Source organism: Pan paniscus, chromosome 9, assembly GCF_029289425.2.
Source record: "Pan paniscus chromosome 9, NHGRI_mPanPan1-v2.0_pri, whole genome shotgun sequence".
Taxonomy (NCBI): Eukaryota; Metazoa; Chordata; class Mammalia; order Primates; family Hominidae; genus Pan; species Pan paniscus.
Window position 1 is genome coordinate 9,329,490 of NC_073258.2, and position 26,913 is coordinate 9,356,402.

Below are 26,913 nucleotides of genomic sequence, written 5' to 3' on the forward strand. Positions count from 1 at the left end.
AAGGATAAGAAATTTTTAGTTGAATTTGGTAACTTTGGCTGCTGGTTATGATCTAGATGAGATCTATTTCAGTGAATAGAGGAAAAATAAGAAAATGTAAACAGACATTTGGAGATGTTTTACCATGAGGGAGAAGGAGGAAATGAGGTATGGTTAGGAAAGTGGGATTGTGGGGGTTTTATTCATTTTATTTTATTTTAGATGCTTAGGCTACTCCCCCACCCATTCCTTGCAGATTCTAGCCCCTGACTCACTGCCACTCTCCTGAAGATACTGCTCCTGTGTTATAGTTGTTGGTTATTTTAATTTTCTCATAGAATGAAATATTCAAATAGTTTGCATTCTGAGATTCCTTAATCCTTGCTTCTCCAATGATTTCAGCTACTCATTCCCATGGTCATATCTTAAATATTGGCGTTAATGATAACTGCCATCCCATCTGACCAAATTTCAAACACACTCCTGAGTAAAACAAAATGATTGCTATTTTAAAGCACTAAATTTTGAAATGGACTGTATGCAGCGATGGATTACTGACACACTGTGAATTATGTTCCCACTCATTCCACCAAAATAGATGCCAATGGGGCTTCTTCACAAAGCTGTCTGCATGAAACCACTACATACTAGGGAGGGAAGGGGAAAATAAAGACAAAAAATTCTAATGAAAACATACTTAATACATACACCTAGAAATCATCATAATGATGACGTATCAGTCAGGGCTTTTAGTTTCAAGCAACAGAAACTAAGCATGATTTAAGCTAAAAGTAAAAATATTGAAATAATATTCGAGTCATGTAGCCAGAACCACAGACCAAAATTGTACCACAGAATTGGCTCTATGAGGACAAGACTTCCATTCAGCACTAGAAGCATGATTTACCTGCCAACACCATCAGGACAGGACACTGCTGCCGGAGCTGCTGATTCTGGAAACTGAATATTGCTGCATCCATTGCCACTGTTGGAAAGAAAAAAAAATGTCTTCTGACAAACACAACCTGAGTCAGGCGATCAAATTGAACACCAACAATGATAAGTCATGTTGATAGTATGTACCTGTGATATGATATAATAAAAATGGTACTCTATCTCTGTGACCTTCATCTCCAGTCTAATCATAGGAAAAACATCAGAAAACTCCCAATAGAGGGAGATCATACAAAATACTTGACCAGTACTCCTCAACACTGCCAAGGTTATGAAACACAAGGAAAGTATGAGAAATCGTCACAGTCCAGAAGAGCCTAAAGAGACATGACAACTAAATGTAATGTGATATTCCAGTTGGGATCCTGCATCAGAGGAAAGAAAAAGGATAAAAACAAAACAAATAAACCAGCTACAGAAGTCTGGTCCTTACCAGCCTGGACAACATGGCAAAAATCCATCTCTACAAAAAATAAGTTAAAAAAAAATTAGCCAGGCATGGTGGCAAGCACCTGTAGTTCCAGCTACTTGGGAGGCTGAGATGGGAGAATCACTTGAGCTCAGGGAGGTCCAGGCTGCAGTGAGCTGTCACACTACTGTACTCCAGCCTGGCAGACTGGGTGACAGAATGAGACCCAGTCGAAAAAAGAAGAAAGAAAGAAAAGAAGCAAGTAAGCAAGAGAGAAAAAGAAAGAAAGAAAGAAAGAGAAAGAAGAAAGGAAAGAAAGAGAAAGAAAGAAAGAAAGAGAAAAGAAAAGAAAAAAGCAAAGAAAATAAGAAATCTGAATAAAGTATTGTGGACTTAATGTATCAATGTTATTTTATTTTTTATTTTTATATTTTATTTTTATTTTCTTAGTTGTAACAAATATACCATAATAATTTAAGAGGGTAATAACAGGGAAAACTAGTTGTGGAGTAGAAGGTAACTCTGTATATTACCTTCTCAATTTTTCCAAAACTGTAAATGCAAAACTGCTCTAAAAAATAAAGTCTATTTAAAAAGAAATAAAAGAAACTATATGGTGTGTCCTTGTTTTTTTGTGTCACTAGCTGTTCAAAGTTGCCATCTTGTTTTACCTTAGTCCACTCCTGGCCTAGATATAAAGCTCTCTCTGGTTTAAGTTCTTTCACTCTGCTCCTACAGCACTGTCTACATGCCTCTAGGCAAGCACTAATCATATTATCATGTACTTGATGCCACCGAGCATTCTCTCCTTTGTGACACACACATCCCTTCCCTCTGTGTCTCCACACCCACCAGATTTCCTCCCACCTCTCAGGCTGATCCTCCTCTCTCTTTTTTGCAGGTCCGCCTTCCTGACTCAACCAATGGTGTTGGTGTTCCCTGGGCCAATCTCAGCCCATTTCCTTCTATTTTCCCTCTTCCTCTCTGTCCCTTTCTCTGCAATCCTATTCCAATGGATAGCATCAATCACCATCTACCCAGATTGACCCAAATTTTACAGGTCTAGCCCCAGACATCTCTAAATTCCCAAATGCCTACATCCAAATGCCTAATTGACAATGCTTCTCAGATGCCACAAAGTACCTCAGTCTTAACAAGCCAAAACTGAACAACGAACTGCAAGACCTCTCACTTCCATACAAAACTGAACGAATGAATCTGTGAACCAATAAACCAATAATGACCATGTAAGAGACAATGTCTTGTCGAAATTGTCATTGTTTTTTGATTCCAGACAAATGGGGTGTGGGGAACAGAAAGGCGATTTGGACTAGTTTCCCCGGACGGGATGAGGAAGCGCCGGAAGTATGACGCTCATTTCTTTAAGCCACTAGAAGCTCACCGTGAGTCCATTCACAGGGCCAGAGTTCAAAGTGTGCGGCGTGGGCGGGGCCTGCAGAAAGGGACGGGGCCTGCAGAAAGGGACGGGGCTTGAAAAGGCCTGGTCTACCTTACCGAGCCGGGTCGCGGGGGCTCCTAGGGGGTTCCTTCCACAGCTGGTGCGCGTGCGCAAGAGTGCGTCGAGGTTGTTCCGCGGCAACTTATGAAACTCGGAGCCGGCAGTGAGTTGAGGGTTCGGCGAGGTCAGGGATTCCTAGTTGCAGCGTGATTACCAACGCCAGCTCCCTTCACTGTCCAAGACAGCGATTCCGTGGCTCCTCTCAGAACTGGCGCTTGTGAGTGACTGAACGGGCCACTGGAGAGGAGCGGTGCTCACAGGTATCATTCTCGTCAGCGGGCGGTGGGGACGCGGGGTCTTGGAATTGGGAATCACGCTTGAGGGCGTCCATGCGGAACGTGCAGCTCACCTCAGCTTGCTTGCAGTTACCCAGTTTCCACGCTGCCCTCCAAGGTCTGTGCCGGAAAACCTGGAGGAGGGCGCGAGCTGACGGGAGGGATGGAAACGTGGGCTGCGGAAGTAAGACAAGCGTTGAGAGCGGCGACAGAGGGCTAGGAGGTGGGCGGCGGGACGGCTGGGGTCAGGATCCAGCTCCGCTAAAGCAAGGATTTAACCACACTCCTGTCACCTCTTCCATTCTGCAATAGGGGCAGTCTCCAGACGCGCAGAGTGGTTAGAATGTTATGATCAGCTGGTTTGGGAATGGCTGGTATTGATGCCTCATGGAAAAACCAAGTGTGACTGGATCAATCAACTGGGAAAGACAATGGAGTTTTAATTAATTCATATTGCCTTGTTTTCCCAGTCATTCCTGGCCACCTCCCTAAAAGATTAAAACCTCCAAGTATCGTACTTATTTTAAAATAATTCTTTCTCCATTTAACATAAATGACTTCTATTCAGTCACTTATTTGCAAACTGTTTTCTGTTCCTCTTTATCTGAGCTACTCTCGCCAGGTGGTTCTTACCTCAAGCAGCTGTCCTACCTACAACCTGTTTGATTAGAAATAACCCTCTTCACAGACAGTACCTTTTTTCCATAATTAGCAGCTGTTCAAGTTCCTTGCGGCCATAAAACCGTAGAACTGGTGCCACCTGGTTATATTAGTCTAACCATCCACTACGACTTCAGGTCCCTCCGTCACAGTGGTACTGGCTCCGTGTCTTAATCCTGAATCCCACCTTTATATCAGAGGCATCTATTCAGTACTTTAGCGTTTAACTGTTATATTTCCTGGCTTTGTATATTCCAGTGTTCATCATTTACCATTTAAGCTACTTGCAGTCACGTCACACCTTGGATCTCTATCATCAAAACTATTCCACCTCGGAAATCTTACCTAAATGCAGCATGCCATCCTGAACGTCTCTCCCTGTCCTAGCTCTGTAACTGTTTACAGTGAGTAATTCATTAATTTGTGTTTTTCACCTACAAACCTCCCAGTATATTTGTTGCTTTTTTTTTATTTCCTGAGTTGGATATTTAATGCATCTCATTCTTGTTTAATTATATGTAAGACTTTTCCATTGCCTATCAGGAGCTTCAGCTGTGCGCTTTAGATTTTGACGTACAATGTTTTTACTGTTTTTAGATACTTTGCAGTTGTACTTTTGATTCTCTTTTATCTTTTGTTTTTTTAGAAGCAAACATTTGAATTTTAAAGTAGGTGAAATTGTTTTTTCTATGTGGTGTTAATTTCTGGTTTTGCATTCTAGTAATAAATGTGGTTTCCACTACTCTTGTTTACCATTTATCAAGGATTTTCTATTTGGTAGCCTAATAAATTGCTTTTGTAAACGTTCCCTTAGGTGCTTGAATAGAAACTACATTTTATCTAGTTTTATTTATCTATTAGGCTAAGCATATTATTTATATCCACTATACTATTACTTTTTTGACTTTGTCTGTCAGAGTCTGAGAAAGTTACCTAATATCCCATTTCTATTGTATCACTGTTGACTTCATTTCTTGTTTTCTGAGAATTTTGCCAAAAATGTTTCAAGTATGTTGTACATTTAATGACAGTTATATTTCATTATGAGTTATAATCATTTAGTTTCCTCTAATGTATTTGTGCTTTTAATTCATTATAATTTTAATTCACTAAACTCTTGAATATTTTTTGTTTGCCTGGTATTTTTTAAAAATTCTTTTACATTTAGTTTTGGAGTTCTCGTTTCGGATGTCTTTTGAGTTTTATGTAGTTTGAGTTTAAATTTTTACCCAGTACATTTATTGTTGCAATTAACATCTCTGTTATTTTTACTTTTTAGTATAAAGCCTTTTCTGTTTTGTCTTTGACATATGGCCTGTGAGCTTTTATTTTTTCTTTCTCCATTTATGTTACTTTCAAAGTATCTGGGCCCATAGTTCATTTTTTTGTTGGACTAAATTATACTACTTCAGGACTATTCCACCAGTCATATTTAAGAGCTCTCTCTTGGCTGGTGGCTCAAAAGTGGAGCTAATGAGGCCAGATCAGGAGGGTCGTGGATGTCAACAGTTGTGGCAGATTTTCAGTCTGTTGTATTGACGGTGGGCCTTGGCAGATGCGAATGAGGAGAAAGATGGTCTTTTGTTATGAGTTTGGGGAGATGTCAAGGAGTACTCCAGAGGGATTCATTACAGGAAGCGCTTGTTTCAGGGCAACTGGAAGCAATTTTCTATCCCGCGAGACCCAGGAATAGCCCATGAAAGGCACCATTACCCTTTTCCTCCCCTGGCCATGACAACCTAGATGGGATCTTTCAAGCCAGAAGGCACCTGCCTCTGTGGCTTTCCACTTGCTGTGGGAAATCCTCTGGGGAGCTTGCATTCACAGAGAAAAAAAGTTTCTAAATAAATTGGATAAAGTTACAGGAAAATAGAGAAGACAGTACAACAGAGTGTCCATATACCCCTCCACTAATTTTTCCTATTAGTAACATTTTGTATTAGTATAGAACATTTGTTACAATTAATAATACTACATTAACTAAAGTCCATGCTTTATTCAAGTTTAATTTTTACCTAATGTCTTTTTTACTGATCTAGAATCCATCCAGTATACCACATTACATTCTGTTGTCATGCCCCCTTAGGCTTCTCTTGGCTGTGACAGTTTGTCAGACATTCCTTGTTTCTGATCATGCTGACAATTATGAGGAGGTATTGGTTAAGTATGGAGAACCATCTGTTGGAATTTGATGTTTTTCTCATTATTAGACTGGGGTTATGGGTTTAGAGCAGGAAGATCACAGAGGCAAAATGCCATTTTATCACATTGTCTCGAGGCTACATACTGCCAACATGACTTATCGCTATTAATGTTAATCTTGATCACCTGGCTGAGATGGTATTTGTCAGGTTTTTCCACTGTAAATTTACCTTCCCCCCTCCCCCCACCCCACAGCATTTCCTCTTTGGCAGGAAATTCCTATGCAGAGCCCATACTCAAGGGGTGGGGATTTATGCTGTACCTCGTGAATGGCTGAGAATTTGCATAAATTATTTGGAATTTTTCTGCATAGGAGATTTGTTTACTCTCCCCCATGTATTAATAAGTTGCCATTTATATCACTGTGGCTTATGAGTATTAATTTAATTGTTTGAATTATCTAATATTCTGTTGCTTATATTCCAGATTTGGCCATAAGGAGCTCTTTCATTTGGCTCCTGTGTACCTTTGATGTGCCCCAATAAATGTTTCAGTTTCTTTTTTTTTTAATTTTTTGAGCATTTCTTTACTTTCTGGCACTATAAGATGCCCCATGCTTATGTTGTATGAGCCTCAGTCCTAGAATCAACCATTTCTCCAAGAAATCCTGGTTCCTATTGGAGAATGGTATTAGAAACCAAGATCTGGGAGCTAATTATTCTTTTGCTGCTGGGCTGTTCTTGCTTCTAGACCTACTTAGCCAACAGAGCAAGGAAATGTGTGTTTATACTAATCTATGTATGTATACATATCTGTAAATATTTATGTAACCATCTTCATCTAATTCAGCCAAATGCAAGTTCACACTTAGGTGTCCAACTCTAATCCATTATCACATGGATCATTCTAGCCTCCTTCCCTTGGTTTTCTGTAAATTTCTAGTCAAACATTGAGAAACCTGGCTCTTACCACTCATCTGCCACTAAACTGTCTTTTCATAGTTCTGTGTATCCTTCCCCTACTCTGTTCGCTGATACTTATTTGAATGTTGAATGATCTATGCAGGCAGGCATTGCCATGGACAGGGTCACACAAACTTTTGGCCAATATGTAAGATCTAACATTGTAACATACATGTGTGCATATGATCTATTGAGAGCTTACTGTGTGTCAAGAAATGAGATGAGAGCTCTTTTAATCCCTATAATTTGATCAGAAATTTTTATATCCATTTTATAGTTGAGAATGCAAACTTGGGTTAATATAATTTGCTCAGCTTTATACATATAGTAACTAGTACATCTGGGATATAAACTCATGTATCTATGACTCCAAAATATGTATTCTCATTTATATATTGCCTATAGCAGAGTTTTTAAACCTTGGAATTATTGACGATTTGGACTGGGTAATCCTTTGCTATAGGGGACTATCCTGTGTAGGATATTTAGCAACATCCCTGGCTTTGACTTCCTAGAGGCCAGGTACAATCTCTAGCTGTAACAGTCAAAACTGTTTCTAAACATTGCCAAATTTCCCCTGTTGGCAAAATATCCTGACTGAGAACCACTGACCTTAGATAATCATAATAAAAGTGACACCTGAATAGTAAATTGCATCTGGACTTGGAGAACTGTAAATCAAATAGAAAGTTGTATCTGGACATCCCTGAATGTAGTGACTCCTATAATTTGGCAGGCTCTTTGAGACAACCCATAAAGTTGTGCTCAGTTGTTATGAGAGATATTGGCTCCTGGGGGAATTCTTTTGAGTCAGAGTGTTTCCTGCACCACGTTTATGGGTCTCATCTCCCTGTACTTGAGCTAAATTCGGCAAAGACTCACACTGAAGAAAAGTGCATATTATTCTTCTGCTAGCAAGTTGTTTTTTGCCTTCTGAGTAAATTGGTGCCAAATATGACCTATGGTAGTCTTGCAAGTCTAAATGTTCAGTTGCGCCTAAGACATCCCTGGTGGGCATTGCATAATTCCCCATAGTAAGTCCTAACAAATATAAACTTTTCATTGTAGTCTGGGAATCCACTTTTTGATTTATTCCTAATAATAGTTTATGGATATTATTCCAGTATATTTTAAACAATTGTCTCTTACCTTAATTTCTAGTGCTATTGTCAGTTTTACTCATAGAATTTTATTGGCATTTTAAAGAGTACTTGGGGTAAGGTTTTTCAGTCATATCTATTCTGAAACCTTAATATCCTACCTGAAGATTTGTGTTGCTTAATTTTAAGGTAAAAATGATTTGCTACCTGATATAGAATAAATCTAATTGCAATTCAATTACGAAGTTTTTTTAAATCAAAGGTCTCTTCATCATTTGTTTTGGGATGTCTATTCATGTGTGTTTCTTTGTCCTTTGGGAAACTGGTTAGGAGAAAGGGAAAGCATATTTTCTAGTTCTAAGAAAGGAAAATAAAAATAGGAGAATCCATAATATGCATTTTTCTTAGGCAATTTTAATAATATTTGTGTTTTAACACTATGCTAATAGATGTTTGTTCCCTGTGGGTTAATTTCTATCTTTTTTCAGTTGCTCAGGTACCTGAATATTGGCTTTGTGTCTAAAGTTTCTGGAACTTTCCTCCTTACCGTGAAATAACTTGGCTTAAATCACACTGCATATAGTACACAGGTGCTTAGCTCAAGCCTGAGAATTACTGCAATCTAGTAAGGCGGATTTGAACTACTGTGGGAGTTCTATTTAGGAAGATGCAGCCTCTGAGCAAGTTGATGGCTATCTCAAAACCTCGAAACCTGTCTGTACGTGAACAAAGAGAGGTTCTGAGAGCAGATATGTCTTGGCAGCAGGAAACCATCCCCGTCGTGGAGACACATGACTCTGAGGCATCTCGTCAAAAGTTCAGACATTTCCAGTATTTGAAAATGTCTGGGCCCCATGAAGCCCTGAGCCAACTCTGGGAGCTCTGTCTTCAATGGCTGAGACCAGAGATTCATACAAAGAAGCAGATTATAGAACTGTTGGTGCTGGAACAATTCCTGGCAATCCTGCCTGAAGAAGTCAGGACTTGGGTGAATTTACAACATCCAAACAACAGTGAAGATATGGTGACCCTCATAGAAGATGTGATTGAAATGCTTGAAGATGAAGGTAAGAATATAAAAAAATTAGAGGTAAAATACTTGACCTTTCCCATGTAAAGAGAAATTATCTTTTTTTGAGGCCAGAGAGTATCAAGTGCCAGATCTTGAAGGACTTTATATTACTCTATTAGGAAGCCTTGACTTTATTCTGTAGGTAATAGAAATAGAGAATTAGATCTCACAGATTGGGTAGGGGAGTGAGACAGTTTGATTTGCCAGTTAAAAATATTATGTTGACATCAATTTAGAGCAGGAGTTGGCAAAATATGGCACACAGGCCAAATATTTTTTAAAATAAAGTATTATTGGAACATAGCTATGTCCATTTTCATTTTGTCTATGATTGCTTTTGTGCTATGACCAGAGTTGGTACTTGTAGCAGAGACTGTATTGTCTGCAAAGTCTAAAATATTTGTTATCTGCCCCTTTACAGAAAAAGTTTACTGACATCTCCTGTAAAGGAGAGAGATCTGAGGGTTCTGAAAATAGGAAAACCAGTTAGACTATTGTGATAGATTAGGTGTTAGAGAATGAGCTTTGGGAAAGCAGGAGTTTGAACCTAGAGGAATTATAAATGTATAAATAGGATACCTTTTGACATAAATTCACATGTACTGGCCTGCATGAGTGGAATTTGGGAGTGGGGGAGAAGGTGTAATACTTTAATTATGTGGCAAGTTTTATTTGAGGTCCCTGTGGGACTTTCACAATGAATAAACCAATATATAGTTAACAAGCTTCAGTGTTCAGAAAGAGAAGATTTGGAAGCTTATATGTATAAACACAGAAGTAGGAGAAATACAAATCCTTAGGGAGCATCAATATTGAAGAGCTGGTCTAGGCCAGGCGCGGTGGCTCACGCCTGTAATCCCAGCACTTTGGGAGGCCGAGGCGGGCAGATCACGAGGTCAGGAGATCGAGACCATCCTGGCTAACATGGTGAAACCCCGTCTCTACTAAAAATACAAAAAAAAATTAGCCGGGCATGGTGGTGGGCGGGCGCCTGTAGTCCCAGCTACTAGGGAGGCTGAGGCAGGAGAATGGCGTGAACCCGGGAGGCGGAGCTTGCAGTGAGCCGAGATGGCGCCACTGCACTCCAGCCTGGGCGACAGTGCTAGACTCCATCTCAAAAAAAAAAAAAAAAAAAAAGCTGGTCTAGATATAACTATCAGTTACAGGAAATACAGAGGATAGTGGAACATGTTAAACTATACCGTGATAATACCATGTGTAAAATCCAAACTGGGAAACTGTAAGACCGTCCAGTTTTTAAGGGAATAGGGAGGAGTATGGCAAAGTGATATAGAGATTAGTTATACATCTTTTAAGTTTTTAAAATCATGTGAATGTGTGGACCTTATAAGACATGAGGCCATGAACTGGATATTTGATGAGGAATTATCGATTGGGGACAGTGATTATATTGGTATTGTGGTTATATTTAGTCTTTGTCTAAAAATTTTCTTAATGAGCAAAAGAAGAGAAGCTTGATAAGCAGCCTAGAAAGTAATAATGTAGGAAATCAGAGAACCAGAAAAGATTGGTATCTGAGTTAAGAAAGGAGAAATTTTCAAGAAGTTAATGTTCAACAATGGTATAACAAAAAGGTCCTATTAAGATGAATTTTAAAAATAATTCATTGAAATTGTTGATTAGGAGGAATTTTGAGGTTTAGTTTGGGCAGTTTTAGCAGATTTGAGGGGTGCTTATTTGTAGTGAGTTATATTAGTTTTCTATTGCTACTATAATAAATTACCACAAACTTGGTGGCTTAAAACAACATGAATGTATTATTCTACAAGGCTGTACATCAGAGATCCAACACGGGTCTCCCTCAGCTAAAATCAAGGTAGTGGTGGTGCTGTTTTCTTTCTGGGGCTTATGTTCCCCTTCCCCTGTCTTCAAAGCTAGCAGCAATGGGCCAAGTCCTTTTCACACTGCCACATCTCTAATACTTTATTCTGTTGTCATAGCTCTTGCTCACTCATGGTGCTTCTCACTGTCTCACCACACTGGAAAAGGTTCCTCACTTTTCAGGATTCATGTAATTAGGTTGTGATCACCTGAATAATTCAGGATGATCTCCCTCATCTTAAGGTCCTTGACTTTAATCACATCTGCAGAGTCTCTCTTGCTGTGTATCCAAGGACTAAGACATGGATATCTTTGTGGGCTGATATTCTGCCCATCATGTGGGTTAAAAAAAAATAGGTATGAGGTGGGAATGTGATCATTATAGCCTGTTCTTGAGAAATCTAGCAGAAAAGGCAAATGAGAGGTTGCAGGGTAATACAGAACTAAAGAAAGGCTTTTGGTTGTTTCTTTGGTTTGTCTGGTGGCTCTCTGAAAAACCTGCTCATAGGGCTTGCCTTATTTTACCTAGTTCAAAAGTCACTCAGAACTGAGGTGGCTACCTGGGGGTATTTTTCAAAAACATTTCATGGAAAATGTATTAGCTACTGCTGTCTGAGATAATAAATAACAGTTGGGATGCTGGAGAATGATATGCTTTGAGGGAATAAGGGATTTTGAAAGCTCGCATATGTATCTGAAAATCTGGAAGATTGAAGACATGTTCAGAAAGACCTGAGAAAGCCCTAACTCTTATCTCTAGCTGACCTTCAAGTGCTACACAAGAAAGAAGTGAAGAATAACATAGAGTTAAAAGTGTCTGAGTGAGTGTGCCCTAATACACACAATGCATCTGCAGAGACCAGGTGATGGTTTTTGTTTTTGATATTGTTTTTATGTTTCAAGGCATTTAAGGAAATCTCTGTGGTATCACAAGCTGACCAGTAAGCTGAGGGAACAGATTCATGCAGGTAAACATAACATAGCATATAGAGTTTACAAAATTAGTTCAAAAGTTACTAAATGAGCAATAACTACAACAGTTAGAGCCTCAAAATATATGAAGCGAATACAGAAGTGAAAGAAAAATAGATCAAGAATAATAATTGGAGATTTCACCCCACTTTTATTAACAGAAATACTAGAAAAAAAGATTAAAAAGGAAATAGAAGACTTGAGAAACACTATAAACTGACTTGAACTAACAAATATACAGAGCGTTCTACCCAAAAAGCAACAGAAGATACATTTTCAAGTATACATGGAATAGTCTCCAGGAGAGACCAAATGTTAGACTAAAAAACATGTTTCAGTACATTTAAGTAGATTGACATCTCATGAAGTATCTTTTCCAACTATAGCAGAATTAGAAATCAGTAACAGAAGGAAATCTGGATAATTCACAGATAAGTGGAAATTAACAGTCACATAATCAGTGGGTCAAAAAGGAAAGCACAAAGGAAATGAAAAAATATTTTGAGAAATGGAAACAAAAATACAACATACCAAAACTTATGACATACAGTGAAGGCATGGTTCAAATTATAGCTATAAATGCCTACATTAAAAAGATCTCAACCCTCCACCTGAAGGAACTAGAAAAAGAAAACCTAAAAGCCAGATGAAGAAAGAAAATAAATATTAGAACAAAGATAAATGATGTGGAGCACACAAAAATAATAGAACCAACAAAACTGAAAGTTGGTACTTTGAAAAGATCAGCAAAATTGACAAAGGTTTAGCTACACTGATCAAGAAAAAAAGGACTCAAATTACTAACATCAGGAAAAGTGGGGACAATACTACTGACTTTGCATAAAATGAAAGGGCTCATAAGAGAATACTAGGAGCAATTAAATGCCAACAAATTAGATGCACTTAGATGAAATTCACAAATTCCAAAAACACAAATGACCAACACTGACTGAAGAAGAAATAGAAAATCTGAACTCAACTCACCAATAACAAAAGACTGGTTTAGTTATTTTTTAATTTTCAACAAAGAAAACTCAAAGATGATATGGCTTCACTGGTAAATTCTACTACACTTTTGAAAAATTAACACCAGTATTCTCAAACTCTTCCAAAAAATAGGAGGAACACTTCTTAAGTTATCCTGTGAGGCAAGTATTAATCTGATGCCAAAGCCAGACAAAGACATCACAACAAAAGAAAAATGGCAAACCAAATCCAATAGCGTTTTAAGAGGACTATACAAAATGACTTAGTGGGATTGATCCCAGAAATGCAAGTGTGGTTCAACAAATGAAAATATATCAGTGCTGTACATCATATTAATACAGTGAAAGGGGAAAAATTACACGATTATCTCAATTGATGCAGAAAAAGCATCTGACAAAATCCAATGCCCTTTTGTGACCAAAAAAAAAAAAAAAGGACTAGAAGTGAACTCACTCAGCCTGACAAAGGACATTTATGAAAAACCCACAGTTAACATTGTACTTGATAAACTTGATGAAAAAGTGAAAGCTTTGTTCTTAGAATCAGGAACAAGACAAGAATGTCCACTCTTGCCACTTCTATTCAATGTCATACTAAACGTTCTAGCTAGTGCAATTAGGCAAGAAAAAAAGAAAAGGTATCATGATTGGAAAGGAAGAAGTAAAACTATCTCTACTGGCAGATGTTATGCTCTTATATATCCAAAATCCTAAAGAACCCAGTAAAAAACTATTAGACCTAATAAACTCAAAGTTGCAGGATGCAAAATCAACAAAAATAGGTTATGTGCCTATAGCAATGAACAACCCTTAAAAGAAACCAAGAAAATAATTTCATTTATAATATGTGAAAAATAGAGGTGTAGGACTTGTCTGCTGAAAACTACAAACCATTGTTGAAATTAAAGACGTAAGTAAATCCTGCGTTCATGTATTGGAAAACTTAATATCATAAAGATAACACTCCCCCAAAGCAATCTACAGATTCAAATGCAATCCCTATCAAAATCTCAGCTGCTTTTGTTTTTTTTTTGTCAGAAATGGACAAGCTGATCCTAAAATTCATAAGGAATTGGAAAGGACCCAAGATAGTCAAACTGCCTTCATAAAGAAGATAGTTTTAGAATGTATACTTATCAATTTCAAAACTTACTAAAAAGCTGCAATAATCAAAGCTATGTCTTACTGGAATAGAATTAAGAGTCCAGAAATAAACTCATACATCTATGTCCAATTAATTTTTGACAAGGGTGTCAAGGCATTAAACGAGAAAATAATAGTTTTTCAACAAATGTTGCTGGGACCACTTGATTTCCATATGCAAAAGATTGGAGTAGGGGCCTTACCTCATATCATGTACAAAAATTAACTCAAAATGGGTCAATTGTCTAAATATAAGAGCCAAAATCATAAAATTCTGAGAAGAAAATATAGAAATAACTCTTCATCACCTTAAATTTGGTAATCAATGCTTAGCTATGACACCAAAGATACAAGCAACAAAAGAAAAAATAGATAAATTAGACCATCAAAATGAACACTTTTGTGCATCAAAAGACACCATCAAGGCAGCGAAAAACCTACAGAATGAGAAAAAACATTTTGAAAATCATATATCTGATAAGGGTCCAATATCAGGAAAATACAAAGAACCCTTACAATTCAATAACAAGATAAGGAACAGTTTTTTAAATGGACAAAGGACTTGAATAGATATTTCTCCAAAGAAGATATACAAATGGCCAAAAAGTATAGGAATAAATGTTCAGGATCATTAGTCATTAGAGAATTGCAACTCAAAACCATAATAACACCCACTAGGATGGCTATAATAATTACAAAAGGAAAACGAATAGGGTTAGCTAGGATGTGGAGAAATTGTTTGGAATTGTATATCGTTGTTAGGAATATAAACTGGTTCAGCCACTGTGAAAAACACTTTGGTGGTTCCTCAAAAAATTAAACATAGAATTGCCATATACCCCAGAAAATTGAAGACACATATTCACATTAAAAAGTGGAAACAACCCAGATGTCCATCAACTAATGAATGGATAAACTTTGCTATATACATACAGTGGAGTATTATTCTGCCATAAAAAAGAATGAAGTACTGATACATGTTAAAAAAAAAAAAATGGATGGACCTCCAAAACATGCTAAGTGAGAGAAGTCAGACCCAAAAGGTCACATACTATATGATTCAATTTATGTGGAATGTCCAGAATAGGCAAATTCGTAGAGACAGTATAAGGAAAGGGAGTGTGTATGGGAGTGACTCCTAAATTAATATGGGGCTCTTTCTTGGTAATGAAAATGTTCTGGAATTAGATAGTGGTGATCATTGTACAACATTATGAATGTATTAAAAACCACTGGATTGTATTCTTTAAAATAGCTAATATGGTGAATTTTATATTATGTGAATTTTACCTTTTTTTAAACTTAAATTCTAAGCTTAATAGAGAATGAAGTGATTTCACTAGAGCCACGATAGAATGGGAGAAAATTAAAGAATCAATGTAGTGTAATGGGACTCTGATAAAAGTTGGAGAATATACAAAAAGTAAGGAAGTAAAAATTGAAAGGATAGGAAGATGCATTTAGCTATTGATTTATCCAATTTTATACTCATGGCAGGATAGTTCTAAGTAATAAAGACCAGAGTATGAGCAAGGAATTAGATTGTTTGCTGATGGTCATTAGAGATAAGAAAGTCAAAGGTCTATCAGTCTGGGTTGCTGGAAGGGGTGTCTGTGTCAGTGTTGAAGTAACCTATTAAAAGACTGTCAGGATTTGGGGTGAAAAGCAACAATGTGAAGCAAGTAACTGAAGTTTTTATTGGCCTAGTACAATTACTTTAGTGTTGGTCATTCACAGTACATTAGGCTCTCTGAGGGCAGGTATTTGTGTATCTTGCACATAGGAGATAGTAAATATGTGTTGAAAAAATGAATGCGCAATAGCTTAATATATTACAACATCAAGAACAGTATAGCTAAATGGCATAAACTAGTAAGAAGTATTTTTGCATGAGAGAAAATACTAGGAAGTGGAAGGGAGGTACAAGTAGATCAGAACAATTTCCAAGATTGTAGTGCTTAGAGGATAGAAAAAGGTGCCTTTGATGATGCCAAGATCCATTTAGCAAGGGAGAAGGAAGAGTCTGTAAAGAACTTGAGAATGTATATAGATTTTTCTTTGAATGGAATGAGGGTTTCAGAAAACATGACGGTAAAATTTCAAGAAGGGGAGGTCAGCAGGGAAGAAGTAAGGGAAGAAAAGGATATTCAGAGAGAGCAATAAATAAGAGGATAGCTGATTGGAGGGATTTGCACCTTTCCAGGAGACCTCAAATATTTCCAAGAATGTCAAGAACAAAGAACAACATTGTATTGACTGTCCTAAAGATTATGGAATTGAGCAGATTGACATTCCACAAAGTGTTATAGACCTGAATAAAGTTAACAGATCTCAGGACCAGGCTCACACTTGTAATCCCAACTCTTTGGGAGGCTGAGGCAGGAGGATCACTTGAGGCCAAGAGTTCAACACCAGCCTGGGCAGCATTGAAAGACCCTGTCTCTAAAGAAAAAAAAAGAAAAAAAAAAACATTATCCAAGCATGGTGGCACATGCCTGTAGTCCTTGCTATTCAAGAGGCTGAGGCAGGAGGATTGGTTGAGGCCAGGAGTTTGAGATTGTAGTGAGGTGTGATTGTGCCATACTGCACTCCAGCCTGGACTGAGCAAGACCCTCTTTAAAAAAAAAAAAAAAAAGTTAACAGACCATAATATTTGCAGCATTCACATGGTATGTTGCTGAGAAATTTGGATTTTTGTTTGCTTTTATTCAGACAGGGTCTCATTCTGTCACCAGGGCTGGAGTGTGGTGGTGCGAACACCACTCACTGCAGCCTCTACCTCCTAGGCTCAGGTAATCCTCCTGCCTCAGCCTCCCAAGTAGATGAGAGCACAGGCACACACCACCACACCTGGCTAATTTATTATGATTATTATTTGCAGAGAAGGAATCTCCCTATGTTGCTTAGGCTGGTCTTGGATGCTAGGCTCAAGCATTCCTCCCACCATGGCCTCCCACAGTGTTGGGATTGCAGGTGTGAGCCACCAGGCCTGCCCTGATGTGTTTTAAGAAGTCCCTATGCAGTTGTTTAAATTGTTGAACCCAATTATACATTTATAATGGAGGATTAATGCTGATTATGATATAACTGCATGGTTTTAAGATTTTTGGGGGGTTTCAAAGCTCATTAAAAGTTTTAAAAATGGGGGTGGAGATGATCCAGATTTGCCAACTCTTTTTAAGTAAAAACATTTTTTAAATCAATAATTAACATATTAGAAGACATTTTAACATCAAAAGAAAGTCCCTTATATTGAATAAATGTCATGTTTTAACAAACTTACTACATTGTTTCTACTCTTTATTTCACCCTGAATCAGTGAAAACTTCACAGACCAGTGTGACACTTGAGGATCACTGATGTAACTTACGAATCTTCCAGAGTGGCTCTTGGATAAATTTCTCGCTGAATGGCTGGATAAGAGACTTGGTTGTCCCTCAGAATTTTACGTTTTGAAAGAAGCAATAGTTCAAGGTGGACAGGTCGCTTAGGTCTATGTATAGTAAGCACAGAGCAACTTACGGGAAAACAGTCCTCGAATAGAATCCTCTCTGGAGTGTTTGAAGAAGGGATTGGTTGGATAAAATATTACAAGCTCCAAGTAGAATTACAGCCTGCGATGGCCACGCTGTAGTTAGGCTTCAGTTATCACAGAGTTGGTTATTTTTTGGAATCTGCTATAAACATAGATGAGATCTGAAAATATTATTTTGTCCCTCTTTCTGATTCAGTAGATCTCAACCCATGGTAGCATATCAGAATCACATTTAAAATATTTTAAAAATACAAGATCTAGGCCTGACCTTTGAAGATGGTGATTGCTGGTAGGGCCTGACATTATTTTTTTCAAAGTTCTATGGATAATTCCTGTGAATATCATATGAAAACAACTATAATTATTAGAAGTTGCTCCGGGGCAAAACTTGTCTCCCTAATATTTTCCTTCATCTTACTCAGATATGCCCTGCAAGGACTCTGCCCCGCAGATGGGGAGCATCAAGGAGAAAATGAAAGCTGGCTCACGAACAGGCAAACCACAGGTGAATTAGGATTCTAGTCTTTACTGAACATATATGCTCATTTTTAGTATTACCTGCTTTCAATTTTTTGATCTTTGAACTTTTGCCAAACATGGTTCCATCCAAGAACATGAGACTTTTATTTTCCCACAGGACACTGGACCTATTTTAGTTGGTGATACACTGTTAGCCGTATAGTCTCTCTGTGTATCTGTTCCCTCAAGAATATACTTTCTATTTTATCTGTAGACACTATAGATGTAGAGCCTACTCAGAAAATGTTGAGAATTAAGCCTCAAGAGTAGAATCCAGAGCAATGTCACTTACTAGGCAAGAGTAGAAGAAACCTCAAAGCATACTAAAAAGACAGGACCAAAAGATATAGGGGAAAACCAGGAAAATGATGTCACTGAGGCGAAGGGGTAAGAATATTTAAGGGAGAAATGCTTTAAAGGGTCAAAATAATACAGCCCAAGTAGTGTCTGTTCACTTAAGGAGATACTAAAATGCACTGGAATCTAAGCCAGACTGTGGTGTGTTGAGGAAAGAGGAAGTGAGGAAGCAGACAAAATTAATGCAGACAACTTATTCATAAAGACTGGCTTGAAGGAGACGAAAGGAAGATGTTGATTTATTTCAGTGTGATTGAAGGTACCAATAAAGACAAGGTTGAGGATGCTGGAGAGAGAAGTGGAATAATTGATGGTGTGATACAGGAGGGAATTTATTTATTAGCCAATACTTATGTAGTGCATAATATGCCAGATACTGTTCTGAGGGCTGAAAATATGATTGATAAACGAAATCCCAGCCTTGTGAAGATCACATTCTAGTAGACGTATACAGGCAAATACAAGCAAATAAGGTAATTGTAGATAGTAATAATTATTACACAGAAAATAATGCAGTAGTAACTGATTAGTAGGGAGGCTACTTTGGGCAGTCAGGCAATCTTGCCCATTTGATGAGTGACATTAAACTGTGAGTCCCAAATGATAAGAGTTATCAGGCAGCATTTCTTAATTAAAGAAAATGCCCTACCCCTCCTTCCAGCAGAGCCTACATTTTCATTACAAATTTCTCTTAGAACTACCACAAACTCTTCCTGTTTTGAACTCCTTTTAGGTAAATTATTTGTAAGGCATAGTAATTTTTTGTTCCACAGTTATTTCAGTTGTCTTTTTTCCCCCTCAACCATATAATGTAAGCTACTTTAGAATAAGGACTGCACTTCACTTTTCTTTTGTATCCCTAACAGAGTATATATAGTACCAATTTGTTTGGCCCTTACTAAAATTTGATTTTCATCACTTAGAACCTCAAACATTGTCCTATCAATTTCTGGTGTATTCTGGCTCCTACCCTATTCCTTCAAATCCATTCCTTCTCTGGTAGTGTTTTGGGGAGTGACACCTTTGATTAAAAAGGAACTTAATGTTTTAGGAACCAGTGACATTCAAAGATGTGGTTGTGGAATTCAGCAAGGAAGAGTGGGGGCAACTGGACTCTGCTGTAAAGAACCTGTACAGGAATGTGATGCTGGAAAACTTTAGGAACCTGAATTCATTGCGTAAAGGTGGTTTCTATATGTTTACCTAATCTGTCCATTTAGTAATCTCTTCCTACTGTTAAAAGCTATAGGACTGCTGAAGTGGCTAAGTTCACTTTTGGGTCTGGGTTGAGGTTTGCTAATATCCTTTGGACACAGTAGCAGATTTTCTGACTCATCTGGATGAAAGTCCTTTCTGAGATTGAGCCAGAGATACAAAAGTCTATGGTGCTTTTCTGGCCTTACCCTTCAGCAGCTTGGATTACTGTGTCGGGATAGAATTATCTCCTCTATAAAAATGTCTGAAGTGTCATATATGTTTGTTGTTGTTCTTTTTATTTTCTTCACGAACAGCACGTCTACTTTCCAAACCATTTGAGAGCCTTAAGTTGGAGAGTAAGAAAAAAAGATGGATAATGGAGAAAGAAATACCAAGGAAGACTATTTTTGGTAAGAACCAGGTAGATATGAGGCCATAGTAAGAAGCTTCTGTTTCCTAAACATACAGACAATGTGCAACCCAATCTTTGAATTGTTAGTTGGGAAGGAGATAGCAAAACCTAAACTTTGTGGGGGAAAAGACATTATTGGCTTTTGTTCACAGGTTCTTTTTCTTATGTGGTAAAACAGTCACATAAGGTTAGGGATAGGACCCCAGACACTTAAAGCTGTGTGACCTGAGAGAGCCTTTCTGCCAGTTTCCTCATCTGTAACATAGAGTTAATAATAGTATCTACCTCCAGGTTACTGTGAGGACTAAATGAGTTGGTGTGCCTAGTACACTTAGAATAGTGCATGGTGTGGCTGGGCATGGTGGCTCACGCCTGTAATCCCAGCACTTTGGAAGGCGGAGGTGGGTGGATCACGAGGTCAGGAGATCGAGACCATCCTGGCTAACACGGTTAAACCCTGTCTCTACTAAAAAATACAAAAAATTATCCGGGTGTGGTGGCGGGCGCCTGTAGTCCCAGCGACTAGGGAGGCTGAGGCAGGAGAATGGCGTGAACCCGGGAGGCGGAGCTTGCAGTGAGCCAAGATCGCGCCACTGCACTCCAGCCTGGGCGACAGAGAACAGTGCATGGTACATGGTTAAGTGCTACATCAATGAAAATTACCCCACCTAACTTTGAATGTTATTCTTTATTTTAAAGAAAAGAAGTCAACTTTATACTAGAGTGATTTCTAGTAATCTTCCATTTTTCCTTTTTTTTTTTTTTTTAAACGGTATCACTTATTTTATTTTCTGGGAACGGAGTTCTCACTGTGTTGCCCAGGCTGGCCTCAAACTCCTGAGCTCAAGTGATCCTCCTGCGTCAGCTTCTACCTGGAGAAATTCTTAACTTTTGCCTTAACTCCCTATCTTCTTCATTTTTGTTTATTCCTCATTCTTGTTAATACTTTGTAAGAGAAAATAAAATTGTGATATTAATATAAGTTCTAGTAAGTGTAGAAAAATAAGGAATATAACTTGCTCATTACTTCAGTATCCAGAGCTATGCAGTATTAACATTTTTTAAGCCATTTTCTTTGTTTGTAATGTTTTATCTCTGGTTTCTGAATATTTATTTTCTGAAATTGTGGAACAATTTTCAAAATTTTTCCAGAATTCATCAGGAATACGTCATTTTATATCCTCTTTTCACCTAACATACCATCATGATTACCTATTTCACTAATTTTGAAAATGTGGTTTCTAATTCCCATAAAATATTCAATTATATCATAATATATTTAACCATTCCCCCTGCCCCTCCACTGTTGGACATTTAGATTGTTGCCAATTTTTCAGGCATGTCTGATAACTTCCATAGGATACCCTATTAGAAGAGGAACTTGACATTAGAGTATAAATATTTTGAGTTGTCTTACATTATGCTAAATTGTCTACAGAAAGGTTATACCAATTCATACTCTAATAATAGAGTATTATTATCTCTTTATCATCATCCTAGCAAACATGGGTATTATTTACCTGAATTCTTTATTAATTTCATAGGCAAATTACTCTTTTCTTCCTTTCTAAGGTAAATACCCTCGGTCCCCGCTCCCACTGTGCTTTGGACCTCATTTGCCCCTACCTTTTCTCACTTGTATTTTCACCATTTCTGTCTCATTTTTCCATCAGCTTTTTAACCTTTTCTGGTCGTTACTGATTTTTAAAAGTTTTCAATCAACCCTACATCCTCCTCTAGGTATTACTCTTTTTCTCACCTCTTCTTTGTAGCCAAACTTCTCAAAGTACTTTATGCTTGTTTTTCTCATTTCCTCACGTCCTATTCCATACCGTATTTCAATTTAGCTCTTACCCCAGACATTCACCTGAAACAATTGTTGCTAAAGTTTTTAATGACTTCGTGTAGCTAACTCCAATAGATATTTTTGAGACATTCCTTATCTCACTTGAATTCTCAGCAGCAAGTCACACTGTTAACTATGCCTTTTTCTTAAAACATTTTTAGGTTCTCGTAATACTTCTGATTTTCCTCTTTGGTTGGCTATTCTATCTCTGTCTTTTGCAGACTTAGCTTTCTCTAGCTATCTGATAAATTTCAGAGTTTGTCAACATTTAATCTTGTTTTGTCTTCTCTTCTTGCTCTTTTCTTCCCTAGTTTATTACATCCACAACTAAAACTTAAATTATTTCACATATATAGGATTTACAGATGTATATCCTTGGATCAGGCTTTTTCTCTGGAGATTTATATATGCTATAACATTTCTCTGGGATATCTTAAAGATACCTTAAATTCCATGAAACTAAAGTCTGATTTTTTTTCCCTTTCTACTCTTTATTATTCCCTGAGTAAATGACACTGCCCTCTACCTAGTTACACAAGATACAGTTTAACTATTCTTGACACAACTTCTTCTCCTTCACTTCTCTAATATTTGTTCCTATTTTACTTCCCCATTATCTCTTGAATGTCTCCACTTTTGTCCAACTGCAGTGCTGCTTTGCTAGTCTAGGTACCATCATCTCTCACCTGAACCACCACCTTGGCATACTTCTTAGCTCTATTATTATTGCCGCAACTCCAGTCTTGGAACCATACTGCAACCAAGGAGATCAGATTTTGTGATCTGCATTTTTTAAATACTATATTGATTTCAGTATTGTTTATTTCACAACATTCTATTCTCTGCCTACTTCTCCAATCTCATCTTGCACCACATCCTCCCCTCACTCTTTGTACTCAAGCCACACCTATCTACTTTCAGAAAATCAACATCAAATATATATTAAGCATCTATATACTGTGTCCTAAGCACTCTCACAGGTGTTGGTGTGCAGCAGAGAAAAGATGATTCTAAGGGAACGCATTCTGGTTGTCCCTAGAATGTGGCTTGCTGTCTCCCATCCCAGCTTTTGACATAGGACACTCTTCCCCCCGTTCTTTACCTAATTGACCCTTATTCCTCAGATCCCAAATAAGTGCACATTTCCTTAAGGAAGTCTTTCCTAACTTGGTTTTTTTCTGTTGTACACTTGTGCAACACCTTACTCTTCCTTTTAGCAGTTATCACAATTATATTTTACATGTATCTCTGTGAATATTTGTCTCCCACATTAGGCTGTATGTTCTTTGAGGGTAGGCATAATGTTTCTTTTTACCCTACCTGTACATCTCCAGCCCGTGGTGCATATAGGAATAAGAGAAAAAAAGACGGATGGATAGATATTAGATAAGAAAGGTAAAAATTATTTTTTGGGTTGTCATTTAGTAAAGGGCTGTTTATGTGGTGTATTGATTAAAACTGTAGGGGTTTTTAATGTATTAACATCTTATTTAAATTCTGTGGATCACAGTTGTGGCAAATGGGATATCTCAGAGTTTTGTTTTTTACTTTTATTCATGGTGTCTGCCACACTTTTTTAAAATTTATGTAACTCTGTATTTCCCCATTGTTTTATATCTGTTCATTTTATACATGTTTTTCCATCTTAAAACTAGGAAACATTTTCTGATTATATTCTACTTTCATCTATCTCCTCATCTAAACATAAGAAATTAATCTGGAATTTACTTCAATAAATGTAACTTATTTTCTCAAATAGTTAATGGATTGTGGTGGATTAAAGATGACCACAAAATCTGTCATAGTCTCCATCATGATGTAGACTTTGCCAAGGCAGGAGGACTTCTTGAAGCCAGGAATTCAAGACGAGACTGGGCACCATGGCAAGACTCCATCTCTACAAAAAATAAGCTGGGCATGGTGGTGCATACCTGTAATCGTAGCTGCTTGGAAGATTGCTTGAGTTCAGGAGTTGGAGGCCGCAGTGAGCTATGATTGTATCACTGCATCCCATCCTGGGCAACAGCAAGACCCTGTCTCTAAAATAAATAAATAAATAAATAACAAAATAAAAAACAGTGAGGAAGTTATATGAAAAATGAGTTGTACAAACATGAGTAACAAAGATTTAATTAGGGAAATACAATTGGAAATTCTGCTATTACATAAATACTACTAGAACACTGTTTTTGGTTATCTGTTGCTTTTAACAGATTACCCAAAACATAGTGACTTAAAAGAGCAATCATTTTATTCTCAAATTTTGTGAGTTGACTGAGGAGTTCTTACGTTCCATACGATGTTAGCTGGGAATGCAGCATTCCAGGGCTCAAATGGGATGGAATGTCCAAGATGGCACATCACATGGGTGGTAGTTAATGCTGGCTGATTCTCGGAACTTAACTGTTCTTATGGGCCAGAGCACCTGCATGTGGCCTCTCTTTGAGGCTTGGGCTTCTCACAGCAAGGTGGCTGGGTTCTAACAGGCAACATCCTGAGAGAAATCAGAAGATGTCACCTTAAAGACTAGGTCTAGAAGTGGTATAGTGTCACTTCTGCCACATTCTATTGCCTTAGCAATCATTGGATCTGCCCAGATTCAAGGAGAAGCAGAATAAACTCTACTTCAGGATGGGGAGTGTGGCAAAGGATGTGCAGCCATTTTGATCTACCATAATCTGTCCTCTGGCTACAAAATATTTGTGTTCTTCTCCCTTGCAAAATATATTTACTCTCTCCTAATAAGACCCCCAGAGTCTCACCTACTATGGCATCAAGGTTGAAGTCTAGGATCTCATCGAAATTAGGTTCAGGTTTAGAAGACATTTCTCTCTCTGAAGACTTGTGAATTAAAGGAACAAGCTATCTGCCCCCACACACCCAGTGTACACTGGTGAGGCGGAGACAGGAAATTTTATAAAATAATAGAACCAAAGCACAGATTTGATATGGGAGACGAAGGACAATGGTTATTATTTTTTATGGACTCCAGTATAAATATTAGAAAAGCGAAGACTCAAAAATGAAGACACTGAAGTTTTTTCAACATGGAAGATGACTTCAGTCTCTCATTTGTTAAGCTAGAGGACTATGATAGTCAAGTGGAGATGTCCTAGAAAGTGATGAAAACAAGGAACAGTAATGTATGTGAGTGCGAAGCTGACATGATTTGGTCACCAATAAATGTTGGAGAATAAAATTATTAGGCATACTTGAAGTTACAAGAAAAAAGTCAGTGAAATTTAATTTTTTTATTTTTATTTTATTTTATTATTATTATACTTTAAGTTTTAGGGTACATGTGCACAATGTGCAGGTTAGTTACACATGTATACATGTGCCATGCTGGTGTGCTGCACCCATTAACTCGTCATTTAGCATTGGGTATATCTCCTAATGCTATCCCTCCCCCCTCCCCCGACCCCACAACAGTCCCCAGAGTGTGATGTTCCCCTTCCTGTGTCCATGTGTTCTCATTGTTCAATTCCCACCTATGAGTGAGAACATGCAGTGTTTGGTTTTTTGTCCTTGCGATAGTTTACTGAGAATGATGATTTCCAATTTCATCCATGTCCCTACAAAGGACATGAACTCATCATTTTTTTATGGCTGCATAGTATTCCATGGTGTATATGTGCCACATTTTCTTAATCCAGTCTATCATTGTTGGACATTTGGGTTGGTTCCAAGTCTTTGCTATTGTGAATGGTGCCTCAATAAACATACGTGTGCGTGTGTCTTTATAGCAGCATGATTTATAGTCCTTTGGGTATATACCCAGTAATGGGATGGCTGGGTCAAATGGTATTTCTAGTTCAAGATCCCTGAGGAATCGCCACACTGACTTCCACAATGGTTGAACTAGTTTACAGTCCCACCAACAGTGTAAAAGTGTTCCTATTTCTCCACATCCTCTCCAGCACCTGTTGTTTCCTGACTTTTTAATGATTGCCATTCTAACTGGTGTGAGATGGTATCTCATTGTGGTTTTGATTTGCATTTCTCTGATGGCCAGTGATGGTGAGCATTTTTTCATGTGTTTTTTGGCTGTATAAATGTCTGTTCATGTCCTTCGCCCACTTGTTGATGGCGTTGTTTGTTTTTTTCTTGTAAATTTATTTGAGTTCATTGTAGATTCTGGATATTAGCCCTTTGTCAGATGAGTAGGTTGCGAAAATTTTCTCCCATTTTGTGGGTTGCCTGTTCACTCTGATGGTAGTTTCTTTTGCTGTGCAGAAGCTCTTTAGTTTAATTAGATCCCATTTGTCAATTTTGGCTTTTGTTTCCATTGCTTTTGGTGTTTTAGACATGAAGTCCTTGCCCATGCCTATGTCCTGAATGGTAATGCCTAGGTTTTCTTCTAGGGTTTTTATGGTTTCAGGTCTAACGTTTAAGTCTTTAATCCATCTTGAATTAATTTTTGTATAAGGTGTAAGGAAGGGATCCAGTTTCAGCTTTCTACATATGGCTAGCCAGTTTTCCCAGCACCATTTATTAAATAGGGAATCCTTTCCCCATTGCTTGTTTTTGTCAGGTTTGTCAAAGATCAGATAGTTGTAGATATGCGGCGTTATTTCTGAGGGCTCTGTTCTGTTCCATTGATCTATATCTCTGTTTTGGTACCAGTATCATGCTGTTTTGGTTACTGTAGCCTTGTAGTATAGTTTGAAGTCAGGTAGTGTGATGCCTCCAGCTTTGTTCTTTTGGCTTAGGATTGACTTGGCGATGGGGCTCTTTTTTGGTTCCATATGAACTTTAAAGTAGTTTTTTCCAGTTCTGTGAAGAAAGTCATTGGTAGCTTGATGGGGATGGCATTGAATCTATAAATTACCTTGGGCAGTATGGCCATTTTCATGATATTGATTCTTCCTACCCATGAGCATGGAATGTTCTTCCATTTGTTTGTATCCTCTTTTATTTCATTGAGCAGTGGTTTGTAGTTCTCCTTGAAGAGGTCCTTCATGTCCCTTGTAAATTGGATTCCTAGGTATTTTATTCTCTTTGAAGTAATTGTGAATGGGAGTTCACTCAT

At 37.8% G+C, this 26,913-nt stretch overlaps 2 protein-coding genes across 11 annotated transcripts in view; one reads left to right on the forward strand and one right to left on the reverse strand.

Annotated features, from left to right (window-relative positions):
- Positions 1 to 2,996, reverse strand: part of LOC100974335 (olfactory receptor 6A2) — a 97,883-nt gene extending 94,887 nt beyond the window's left edge. The window contains exons 1-2 of the mRNA XM_055095173.3: positions 2,858 to 2,996; positions 887 to 964 (exon numbers count right to left, since the gene is read on the reverse strand). The gene's annotated coding sequence lies outside the window, so the exon portion shown is untranslated. The remainder of the gene's footprint in view (positions 1 to 886; positions 965 to 2,857) is intronic.
- The window catches only part of ZNF215 (zinc finger protein 215), a 65,173-nt gene continuing 41,025 nt past the window's right edge, over positions 2,766 to 26,913 (forward strand). For 5 of the 10 annotated variants that reach the window (XM_063608349.1, XM_055095171.3, XM_057299301.2 and 2 more), the window contains exons 1-6: positions 2,766 to 3,121; positions 4,055 to 4,200; positions 8,489 to 9,067; positions 17,973 to 18,055; positions 19,478 to 19,610; positions 19,938 to 20,033. In XM_063608349.1, coding sequence (XP_063464419.1) covers positions 8,668 to 9,067; positions 17,973 to 18,055; positions 19,478 to 19,610; positions 19,938 to 20,033 — 712 coding nt within the window. In that variant the 5' untranslated portion in view covers positions 2,766 to 3,121; positions 4,055 to 4,200; positions 8,489 to 8,667. Of the gene's footprint in view, positions 3,122 to 4,054; positions 4,201 to 8,488; positions 9,068 to 17,972; positions 18,056 to 19,477; positions 19,611 to 19,937; positions 20,034 to 26,913 lie in introns of those variants that run through there. The other 5 variants (XM_055095172.2, XM_063608348.1, XM_034932064.3 and 2 more) reach the window with 4 other exon arrangements.